Source organism: Oreochromis aureus, linkage group 9, assembly GCF_013358895.1.
Source record: "Oreochromis aureus strain Israel breed Guangdong linkage group 9, ZZ_aureus, whole genome shotgun sequence".
NCBI classification, from domain to species: domain Eukaryota; kingdom Metazoa; phylum Chordata; class Actinopteri; order Cichliformes; family Cichlidae; genus Oreochromis; species Oreochromis aureus.
The window spans coordinates 24,708,191-24,720,384 of record NC_052950.1 but is presented as its reverse complement, the minus strand read 5'-3'; the positions used below and the strand labels follow the sequence as shown (position 1 = coordinate 24,720,384).

The 12,194-nt window shown below is 39.5% G+C and overlaps 2 protein-coding genes across 7 annotated transcripts in view; one reads left to right on the top strand and one right to left on the bottom strand.

The window, feature by feature from the left end:
- Nucleotides 1–915, bottom strand: part of abi1a (abl-interactor 1a) — a 50,960-nt gene extending 50,045 nt beyond the window's left edge. For 3 of the 6 annotated variants that reach the window (XM_039617249.1, XM_039617247.1, XM_039617248.1), the window contains exon 1: nt 693–914. In XM_039617249.1, the coding sequence (XP_039473183.1) occupies nt 693–809 (117 nt within the window). In that variant the 5' untranslated portion in view covers nt 810–914. Of the gene's footprint in view, nt 1–692 lie in introns of all 6 variants that reach the window. The other 3 variants (XM_039617245.1, XM_039617246.1, XM_039617250.1) reach the window with 2 other exon arrangements.
- A 1,456-nt stretch (nt 916–2,371) lies between these two features.
- acbd5a (acyl-CoA binding domain containing 5a) lies at nt 2,372–11,742 on the top strand. The gene is made up of 13 exons (XM_031727110.2): nt 2,372–2,527; nt 2,872–3,006; nt 3,248–3,368; nt 4,694–4,766; nt 5,030–5,147; nt 5,507–5,731; nt 5,825–6,016; nt 6,388–6,482; nt 6,569–6,779; nt 6,990–7,192; nt 9,818–9,877; nt 10,015–10,124; nt 10,460–11,742. Exons 2-13 carry the CDS (start codon nt 2,910–2,912, stop codon nt 10,470–10,472), a joined length of 1,518 nt encoding a protein of 505 aa, XP_031582970.2. The 5' UTR covers nt 2,372–2,527; nt 2,872–2,909; the 3' UTR covers nt 10,473–11,742.
- The last annotated feature ends 452 nt before the right edge of the window (nt 11,743–12,194 follow it).

Here is a 12,194-nt window from a genome sequence, read left to right as displayed (position 1 = left end):
TTAACAGTTTAAAAGTAATGCAGCAACAATAAACATCAGAGCATTTGCACTAAGTGCTCGCAAGTCCATAATGTAGACAGTATAGCATCACTTTAACGTCCCTGAAGTATCCCAGTGGGGGACTTAAACTGTTTTTGTGGTATTAAATGGTGAGTTTATTGACCTTAAGGAATGTAAAGGGCTGCTACGTTCATGTGGACTTGTAGTTATATTGTGGCTTTCACTTTAACGCACGTAAAGCCAACTCACTACTTAAGCAACGAAACTGGAGTAACTTTGTCGCTGATGTCCTCGAAATAAAACTATTTTTTAGGATAGGGTGTAACATGTTCAATGGTCTGCCTTAAAAAGCACACGGGCCTTCCTTATCAGCAGTGACAGTGGAGGCAGTTTAGAAGCGAGCCAGTGTACTAATAATTTTTTTGTCAAAAAAGAAAAAGTAGACACACCCTCTGTGTAAACGGAATGAATGTGATCAATGGTGCGGGGCAGACGGGGGCTCTTTAAAACGTCCCACGGCCGTAAAAGCCCGGTGGGTAAAGTGTTATCACAGCTCCGAGCTTTTAGGGATCATTTGACGAGCCAGTCCACTTCTTTATCCACGTTTCCTGTCCCAACAACCATTCAGTCCGGAGCTTTCCGCGACAAAAGGCGGACCACAGATACAACAACCCTGTGGCTCACTCACTTACCTGGACATAATTGTTCTCGCAGTAGTCTGCTACTCTCGTCAGGTTTTGGTAACTCTCCACGAGCGCTCTTTTACCGGCCGGAATCTCTTCCTCTAACAACATTTGTAGCTCTGCCATCTTAACATCTCTCCGCAGAGCCTCCCTTCCCTCTCTGCCTTCCCTTTGACTGAAACAGCCACCAGCCCAGCTCTGCCTCAAAAAAAAAAAAAAAAAGTCCTTTGCCTGCTATTGTGGGATTCCTGCCTGCCCTCGCTTTGGCGTAACCTCAAAGCGAAGATCGTGTGTACCAGTGAGGAGGCTCACTACATCCGCAATATTGTGTGCGAACATTTTACTCTCGATTTTATTTCATTTTAATTCCGCACAAGGGACAGGAGGAACAAGCGTATTTGAGAGTATCTGAGATATATTAGGAAAAAAAAAAAGCCAAATTGATCATTTACAGTGAATATATGTATTTGGCCAGTTTTACTTAGAAATTTTAATTCACTTTGGATGAAAATGGTAATTTTGGAATAAAGAAAGTAATTTTAGTTGAGTTATTATTTTATTTTTTGAAGGAAATTGTGCAGAATAAAACGTTATCTTATTGCAGTATATTCTACAATATTCTAAATGGCAACATTTTTATAACAACAGAGAAAACGGTACATTTTTAAAATGAATAGAACATTTTTTAGACATTTTTAAATTCATTGTTGTGACAGTACTAAGCAAAATTTTGACCCAGCCTTCATTTCTAGATATTTTTCCTGGAAAATGTGAAACATGTTATTGAAACATGAGCAAACATACATGGAAATATAGCATGAAAGGCAGAACCAGTTTGTACAATTATAATACACTTGATTGTCTACCAATTCGTCTGTTATGCATAGATACAACAGTTGGTCCTCTCTTGAGTTGAGTATCTTTTCTTATGCTTAAATGATGTACAGATCAGTTTTATGAGGGGTTTAATGAACAGAAAAAAAAATCCTCAGCAGCCCATACCCAAAGAAAAACGTAGAAAGAATTCAGAAAGCCTGGAGAACTTTTGCTCAAGACCACTTAAAAAATAATAATACAAGAACATCTGGCTACTTGGAAGCAAAATATAAAGAATTTTGATTTGATTTGAAGAAAATATTTTATGTATTTATTTATGTTTTAAGCATACCTCTAGCCCTGAGTTGATACTGAACCACAGATACAGAAAGATGTACATACCCATACAGATGTGGGTATATATATTAGTAGGGTATGTATATGTAATGTGTATATGTAATGTATTTCCACTTTACATGAGAATGTATGTCGCGAGGTGTGGACGCGGAATTAGGTAGAAGAATATTGCATGCAGTTATTGTAAGATCGCGTTCAGCAGTGTCGCATCTTATCTGTCTGAAGGATTTAAGGACAAAGTGAGAGCTCTAGCTTTTTTCTGCTGTCGACCTATCAGTCTTCCAACGAAGAAGGAGGGGAAAAAAAGAAAAAACATGGATCTATCTAGAGCATGTTGGGATGTGTAGTTTTACGTGTCGAACTGTCGCGACATGAGTTTGTGTTTTCAGCCATAAGAGTGAAGTAACATTATATATTTCACTTCTCATCAGCTTTCTCACTCGTTTGACTTTAATATGTTATTTTCATATCTAAACCATATTTTCACAGACGTTTTTTGTTTGTTTTCTTCATGTGGACGCAGAGGATTGTGGAGTTTGTAGGCGCCATCGATATCCAGCGAAATGCAACAATAAGACTACAATTCCCACAGTGTGTGCTGTTCATGGCGTCTGGTCAAGGGCTAATGACAAGTCGCCTTCTGACAAACAGATAGGCCCGTGATTTTAACGGTAAGTAACGGCGGTTTTAAGCGTTTTTTTTTTCTCGAAAGTGTGTCAGTGTAGATACCGTTTAGTGGAAACGACAGTGTCGCTAAAGCTGTGCCACACGTTAAACGTTGTGTCCTAGATATCCAACTGGCTCAGCCTCCTCCTACTGGTGGTCATAACATACTGTAGACAGTTAACTTTCAAGTGTAGCTGGTCGCATTAGCGTCGCGAAAGTCTGCTCATTTACAGACGAAAACAAACCAAACTGCTGCTCAGAGCTAGCATAGATGCTATAAACAAACGCTTTTAACGTTTTATTTTTGTTTTTGTTTTGCAGTTGTCGTGACTTTGTTTACTGCTTGCAGGTGTTGTTGTTGTTGTTGTGCTGTCTGCGATTGACACGATGGAGGTGGAGAGTGTCCGCGTGGAAGATGAAGGGCGCCTGACCCAGATGAGGTTTGATGCCGCCGTGAAGGTGATCAAGAGTTTACCCCCGAATGGTGAGTGAACACCTCACTAGAAGCTCTCTTTCTCTCACACAGACACACACACAGGCCAGTTCAACCAGCTCAGCCACCCCCAAGCAGGTGCGGTGCAGCAGCTTGTGCGATTTAAATAATCCACTTTGGCCTGCTTGCTTTGTCCCCAAGCCATCACAGATTTGAAAGAAATAGAAATCAGCCACAACTCTGCACGTGGAGGGTAAGGCTTTTTATGTGATGAGAGTTTTCTTTTCCTCAGGTCCCTTTCAGCCCTCCAATGACATGATGCTCAAGTTCTACAGCTACTATAAACAGGCCACTGTGGGACCATGCAACATACCCCGACCTGGCTTCTGGGATGTAGTTGGAAAGGCGAAATGGTAAGTTAGGGGGCGGTTCTGGTTGTGTGCTTAGGATTCCTTCAGAACTCAATTCTATGGGGAAAAAATGTGATTTCAGGGCATAAAAGGAATAATTTGTGCCAGGAGCAATCAGTATACTAAATAATTAGATGCTATGATGCTGTGTTGCTATGATTTGTTTGATTTGTTTATGGCTTGGTGAACCAAAGACAATTTTCCCTCAATGTGAGTAATAAAGTTATTATAGTCTACTCTATTTCTCCTGCACTAATGGTGTAACAGGAAGATGCATGCACTTCTGTGAAGCAAGCTTCCCCACACTCCTTGTTTTAAATCTCTGTGGATCAGTGTACTTCTAAGAATAGTCCCCCAGACACAAACCCTGTTGCTGTTATGTTTTATCATATTTTATCATTCTCTGGCGGTCACATCAAGACAGCTTGTGATATTCAAAAATGAAAATCTCACTCTGTTAAGCTCAGGCTGTGTCAGGTGATCTCTGGACTCATTAAAATTTATCGGTGACCTCTTACCCACAAAGCTGGACAGTTTCTCTCAAGGAGGGGCTTGTGCCTGTGTGTTTTCTCAGTGCTTTACACACGCTGGATACTGTCAGTCTCGAAGCATTGAGTTTGATCACAAACCTTAAGCCCTTGCTCACCGTGATCTGCTTTGTCCTTCTGTAGACTCAGATATAGCTATATTCTTATTTGCAAGGCTGTTTTTAATCTACTAGTTTGGTCAAAAAAGTGCAGGATGTTACTGTTTTTGGTCTCAAGAATTATTCCTTCTGTCTTTCCTTAAAATTGAATTTGTCATTTTGAGGTAAAAAAAAAATAGATTCAGATAACTTGATTAATTCCAAAAAGGTCAGTTTGTTTGTACCTGTTAAGCATGTGGTCTCATAAATGAATTTTAAAGGACTTTGAGGCAGTTGCTTGAACTCTCCTGCCCTGTTTTTGGCCTGGTTTCTATGTAGCTGCTGATTGCACCGCTGCCTGTTCTGGCCAGGACACCCTTGAAAAAGTTATTTTTAATCTTAAACATGATATTTTCTTGGTTAATTAAAGGTTAAATAAACACATATTTCATGGGTAGGTACAGTTTCTAGTGAATGTTTAAGTGTCTGCCAGACTGTGATCCAAAGTTAGTAAATTAGTTGGTGTCCTCAAATAGTCTTTCCATATTGACTCAGCTGAAAACTGGAACTGGCACAAAGGCCTTCAAACACACTTTTGTTGTTTTGCTCTTCTGTGTGTTCCACCTTATAAAATTATATAACAGTGCATGTTTTCTTCTTTTGCTTGCTTTTATTTATTTTATTTATGTATTTATTGTGATAGGGACGCCTGGAATTCTCTTGGAGAAATGTCCAAAGAAGAAGCAATGTCATCCTATGTTGATGAAATGAAACTGGTACGTTTGCCGTCCATTTCCCACCTCTTGAAGCACCTTTTTAACCTGTCCGTGTTTCATGTCCTTGTGCGTAATCAAATGTCACAAGCCATATGAAGAGTTACACAGATACATTACCTTTACAGTCATCTGAAACCGGAGTAACCTTGTTACACCAAATAATTTATGCCACAATACCGGTACTTTGAATTTAAACCACTTCCTGGTTGTTTGTGACTGTGGGATAATATTCTCATTGTGCTCACTCTGGATTTGGTTTTCAGATCCTAGAGGGGATGCCCATGACTGACGAGGTGGAGGAGCTGTTAAAGGTCCTCGGCCCGTTCTACGAGCTGGTGGACGAAAAGAAAAAGATCACGCAGATATCAGACCTGAGCACAGGTTGGTGTTTCCTCGCCAGGTGGATCGCCTACACGTTTTACTTTGTGATGTGGAGTTTAACCTCTTTTTTTGCCTCTTGTTATACGCTCAGCCCGTTTGACTCAGTTTGCTAGGCAACTGGAAGGCAAGTACATTACTGTGTAAACACGCGGGTCTGTTGATATAGTTTACTTCCTGTCTGGTGTTGTAGCTCAGATGCGTTGAGTCCTTATTAGCGGTCATAGAAAGCTTGCTTGTAGCTTACCACAGTTAAGGTTCCCCTTACAATCAGAAATGGACACTTTAATTTCATTTTAATGTGTTAACATCTTAAGGAAGTATTTGTGAGCTTATAAAATTCTGTGTGTGTGTTTCTGTAGGGTTTGGCACAATGATGAATTCAATGGCATCAAATAGTGTTGCAAAGAGCATTGTTAGAAACATGGAAATGAACGGCACTCTGGAGACACGCCCTGCAAGGCTTAAACAAAAGGAAGTGAGGTCAGAGGAAGATGCGCTGGAGGAGGATGATGATGAGGAGGATGAAGAGGAGGAGGAGGAGGAGGAGGAAGAAGAAGAAATGGTGACAAGGGAGGTCAGAAAAGGTAACAAAGTTGCTCCTGTTATGTATGAATATCTGAAATTATTCTCAGAATGTTAGATGCAGATTTCCTCTATTTTCTATATTTTTTCCCCAGACAAAAAATCTGGACCATCACAACCAAAGAAGAAAACTTTAGGTAGGAGACAAAAAGCTCCGCTGTCAAACGGTAAAGTCGCTAACGGGGTCACCCATCTGACCAATGGCAGTCATTCCAGAGCTGCTCTGAACAGCGACAAGACCCAGGAGGGTTCACTTGGCGAGCCTCTGCTCAATGGACACAATCCAGGTAGGAAAACCGATATTCCAACATCGGGCTCTGTTTCCGCCCACAGTACATCCCTACAGCGGTCCAAAACAGTCACTGAGGACTCACCGGCACCCAAGCTGTCTGCCTGAGCACCATGTGATCGGATAATCTGCTAAGCTTCATTCCCAGAGCTGCAGCACACATTGAATCTTAACACTTAACACATCCGCTGCTCCTGGGACAGGCTTAATGGAGAAAATTAATGGTTCTGTAGAAACAGAGGAAAAAGCCCCAAATTCAATGAACTTCCTCCTTGTCACTCTGGTAATTACAGTGCAGACTAGTCATTGTAATGGAGAACAAGTCTTGAGTTTTGTGTTCCCTTTTTTCTCTCTTTGTAATGACATTAGATCCAAGTGTAGCTGCGTCTGCACCCAACCACCTGACCAGCGACTCAGACAGTGAGGTGTACTGTGACTCTGTGGACCAGTTCGGACAGGAAGAGGCAAGTAAAAACTTAAACATATCAGAAATATCAAATGAGTTTAACCGACTGGACTGCTGTTTACTCATCTTGGTGTTTTTCTGAAGAACTCGGAGCATAACCGCTCTCTGGATGATTTGGATGAAGAGCAGAACCACCTCCAGCCGCCTGTGGAGGAGAGACGGGAGACTCGAGAGGATGTACAGGGTCCACTGCAGGTTGTCAGATGTGGAGGAGAAGATGGAGAGGCAGGTGGAGCAATGTCACAGAGGCTGAATGTGAATGTGCCTGGCGGCTCTTCAGCCCGAAGAGGACGGGGTAAGGCTGCACTCACAGGGTTTTACACTCACATTTAAATGTTATGAAATGCAATCACAAGGATGACGGCATGATTCTGTTGAGCTGGCAGCTCTGTGTGGCTTTTGTTTTTCCATTTAGTGGCCTTTCAGTGTCACAAAGACTGTCATTCCATTGTATGCGCTGACACCCGAGCATGTGTCAGTTATTCAAATTCTGTTCTATTTTTAGGCTCCAGGTCTCCAGGCCTTCGCCCTGGATCTCAGATGCCCATGCACAGTGCTGGAGATGGAGACGGGGGCCGCTGGGGAGGTGCAGGAACACCTGGAGCGAACCTGAATGAGCAGATCGTCGTGGCGCTGGCCAGACTGCAGGAGGACATGCAGAGCGTCCTGCAGAGGCTGCACACACTGGAGGCTCTAACTGCAAGCCAGGTCTGATGTTATTATAATGAAAGTGACCGAAACAAAAAATACAATGTGGCTTCTTAAAAAATAGCAGATGACATCAAAATGCCCCCAAAATCTTTTCACTCTGTGTGATGCTTTCTGGTCCTTATCAGCAAATTAAATATAACACTGTTATTTAAATATAAACATAGCTGTGTTAATGTCATTGATCGTTGATCAGTAAAATAACAACCTGATGAAAACAAGGCGATGGCTAAATAAAAATTAATGCATGAAGAGAAAACTATGATGAAGTGCACAGACACTTGTCAGCGCATAACAATGAGATGAAAATAGTGTGGCGAGGTGACAGCCAATCAGAGCTCAGTAAGTTGTGTAGAAAAAAAAAAGACAACACGAGTTTGGAAATGATCCAATAGGAAGCTATTGGAAAGCTCGCTTTCACTTTTTTTATTTTTTGCCTTTTTTAAAAATTTCATTATTATTTTATTTTTATTTTATTCATCATTTATATTTATTTAAAATTTATTTAAAACTCATTTAAAAATAATAATTCTTTAAAAATGAATCGAGTGCAGTAAGGACAGACATGCATATTTGACTAGACTAGGCATATGGACACATTTCACATTTGATGTCAAGAAAAACAACTTTGTAAGTCATGTGGAGAAGCTCGTCTCTGTAAAAACACGGCAGACTTTTACAACTTTTTGTTTTATTTAACTAAATCAGCTTTAGATTTAAGCGACTATAATCACACACACACACATAATCTTATGACATTTTAGTCAAAAAACTATGACTAAAACTAAATCAAAATTTCCTGTCATAATTACACTATATGTAAACTTAGAACTATACAGCAAACTATTAAACTACTCGTGGTGGCTTTCTGTGGTTTATAGACTGCAAGGCTGAGAGCAATGTTAAGCTATCTATGATGAGTAAAATGAGCTGGCAATGGAATTTGATTCATTTTATAATGTTCAGGCAATTTTAATTATCTTCAGTGATATATTAAATAAAGTAGCATCAGCTACAGGACTGGACAGCTGGCTAGTGACAGGATAATAACTTATTGTGAAATAATGAAGAAGTCAAGGTAAACAAAACTTGAAGCTAACTAAGTAACCTCTCTAAACAGTAGGTGCCTTTTTATCATGCTACAGGTTTCTTTTTATGTGTATTTTATTTTAACAGGAAGCTGGGATTGTGCAAGAGTCTCCTGTCCAAAATTGGCTGCAGTTCAAACAGCAGTGGTTACACTTTATACACAGTGAGATTAGGACAGGGTTGGGAAACACAGGTGGTCATAGTGACATAAATAAAGCAAGTGAAAGGCAACACTTTAAAGAACTGAATTGAAATATGATGCATGTAATGGTGAATTATGCTAAACTACGTGGATTTTCATAGAAATAACGTATAAGAACAGGTCTTTGTTTCAAGAACCAAGAACTTTGTCTTAATAAGACTGTTGACATAAAACAGCAGTGCAGTGGTTAGCACTGTTGTGTCACAGCAATAAGGTTCTGGGACCTTTATGTGTGGAGTTTGCAGGATCTCCGTGTAGCGCTGCGGGTTTCCTCTTTGTATTGGCTTCCTCCCACAGTCCAAAAACAGACATGTTCAGTTAATCGGTCATTTGTAATTCGCCATTGATGTGAGGTAGATGAAATGCATCAGGCCATATTTTGCTGTATTGAGTTCATTAGGACGATCAGGTATCCCACTTCAGGTGGTCTGAATATCATTCATTTCCATCCTGTCTCACACATTTAGATAATCTCCCATATTTTGATTTACTCTAATATTAAAAAGTTAACACTGCCCGACAGACACTTTTTATCCAAAAATGGCAAGTCTGCCATTATGAGGAAAGTGCAGGTTAACCTGTCACCGTCTTCTGGTGCCAGTGGAAAAGGACATGGAATAATAAGGACTTAAAGGCTACTTACAAGTGGATAAGGCCAGTAACTCTCACAAGAAATGGGAGAATTTCTGAGAAAGAGATGTTGCAGATTTGTAGATGAAGTGGAAAAGTAGCTGAAATAACAGCTACTGGAAGAGATGACTCTAAGAAAACAAACACAAGTTTGTATCATATTCAGGATGTAGCACAGGGTGAGTTCTGTGTGTATAAAGCAAATAAATAAAATATTATTATTATCATCATCATATTATTTTTATTTTTTTTTAACCAAGGTCCAGACCTTGGACACAAAGAACCTTCAGCTTCTGTTGATGCTTACTGTTTACCTAGAAGGAGTTTGCAAAGGACATTCATTTAAAAGTTAGCTTGTTGGAATCCGCTAACTGCTCCGCTTACATAACATTTACAAAAAGGAAGTAAAATTTATGCAAAAAAACCCTGAAAAAAAACCTAATATCAAAAATGTGTAATATATAGATTTCTATGTGGCTTGAGAAATTTAAGATAAGATATACTTCAGTTATCCCAAAAGCTGGGAAATCACTTTGACAGCAAACAAATATAAAAAACAGACTAGCTCAATAAAATAGTTTCTTAAATTAAATCTCATAAAGGTTAAGTGAATTGCTTTATAAATCACTAATAAAATAAATATAAGTTCTTTCTTTTTAAATGTATCCATAATGACAGATTATGAACTCTTTTTCTTTTGGCAGGCAAGATCCGTGGCTCTGTCTCCTACTTATGCATCTCCCCCAGTGAATAATAGGAGTCAGGTAAACAGTTGCAGTCTTCATTTAATTTTTGAAAACAATCTACTGAATTTCCAGCTGATTAATTTAAACCATATGTTCATTATTAGGAGCTAACAGGTTTAATTTGGAATAGAAATGTGTATTTTTTGTCCTCCTAGAAACCGTCCTGGTGGCCTTTTGACATTTCACCAACCAGTTTGGCCTTTGCTCTTATATGGCCATTTGTGGTACAGTGGCTTATCCGCCTATACTTGCAGAGGAGGAGAAGGTAAGAAATATATGGACAACACACATAGTCCAAAATTATTTGAAAATTCACAACCTGCACTTAACAGACTTTTCCTCAGCCGTTAACAATAAAGATGAGTGAGTGGAAGTTTTTTGGTTTGTTTTGTAATCCTACTAAAATCATATTGACTCATATGAGGTTCACTCCATTTCTTTGGCTACAGTGGTTTTGCTATAAAGTGCTTAAAAGATTGTCTGACTTTAAGAAGGTTTTTAAAAAAAGTCTTTGCTTTCATAAAGTGTCCCACACATTTCAGGTATTTCTGATATTAACTAATTTCACTTTTTTTTTTTTTTTTTTTTTTTCTCCAAAAGACGAATCAACTGAACCCAGTGACACCTTAAATCACCGTGGGCACGACAATAACAAGTCGCCAAAATATTATGGATGGGTTGCTAATGGCTGTAACTCTTCCCCTGCTTAGACCCACGGCCCAGTAATTAGCTCTTGCACTATAAAGAAGGCCCCTAAAACTAACGAGAGAGAGGAAGCAGTCTCTCAGGTGCGTTGCAGCGTGGATGTGGAATCGCAAAGGAAGATGAACGTATGGGCTTGTTGTCTGTGATTATCCAACCGTTTCAAGATGAATCTACTGTATTGGATTTTTTATTCTCTTTAAGAAGTGGTCTGAGTCCAGCTTTAGAGTAGCTTCTCAATTACTTCCATAACTGAAATATTATTGCACAAAAATGGGCGTTTTCAGCATAAGGTTTCATTTGATGTTACTAGAAATGTCCACAATTCACTTTCATTAGTTGCCCAGGTAATGCTGCTATAGTAAAATATTGTAATTACTGTAGAAATGAGGATTGAATGTATTAATGTACTGATATGTGAGATTCTTTTTAATTCTAAGTTAATATTTATTGCTTTTAGCAACAGTTGCAATGAACTTTCAGCTGTAAAAGTGAAGTTTCTGTTGAAGTGAGTGTTTGTATGTAGGTCAGACCAGGTTCAGGATGTTTTCATCAACGATTTTGCTACATATCAGTCTGCACATCACTTCAGATTGGTTTTACTTCAGTTTCTATATAGAAGAAGTGCCTCAGCATTACAAGGTATTTCATACTGTAGGCATTATGACTTCTTACATTCTCATATTGTAGCATAACCCTTGCATTTCTGGACCAAATTCAGACTAATCGTACTACTTAGTGAGCCATGAATCAGCGGAAATCTTCCAATCTGATATCAGATAACCAACGCATAATGTCTATCACCGTCTGTGTCGTTTATGCATTTTTGTTTTCTGTGTTGTATCATTTTTAACGTGTGAAGAATTTCATTGGGATGATAGTAATCGTGAATTGTTTGCAAAGCAGCAACCTCCATATAAATTGTATACAATAGCTGTACAGTCCAAACAAAAATGCAATATTTTAATTGCATCTGTGTAATATGATGCCATATTTACAAAGTATGGCATCTGCATTAGCACTGATCTTCCCAGCGCTATTATGTTTTAATTAAAGAAAGAAAATGCGATAGTTTACCTTTTTACTGAAATGTACTAAGGCTTTCTCACCCTCTCTGCCTGTGGATAGAGTGGTGTTTGCATGTGATAATCTCAGCCTGAAATAAAGTTTTGACAAAACAGGTTTGTCCATGTTATTTCAAATAAGTGGTTACTTGAGACCTCACAATAAATCTACTATAGCCAGCAACAACTGCCTACACGTTCTGCCCACTACACCAGCAGTTGTGGGTCTGAGGATTTCATCCCAAATACCTAAGAGCACTCAGAGTACAACTGGCTCGCAGGTGGAGCTTTGGATGGGCCTCCCCAGACCATCACTGAGCCACTGGTCACGTTAGATGATTAACGTTCACCTGACTCATCCGTCAAATGTGGTCAGTGTGACCCTGCTCTCATCTGTGAAGAGAACAGGGTGCAAGTGACAGATCTTTAGCTCTGATGTCTACATGTAGATGAGCAGTAGGGTGGCAGGCCACCTCACAAAAAGCAGCAGATACTAGTCCTGCTGCTGGGTTTATACCATTTTATGGTCCGGTCCAGCCCGCCTTGTGTAACTGCTCATCTCCTGGTAT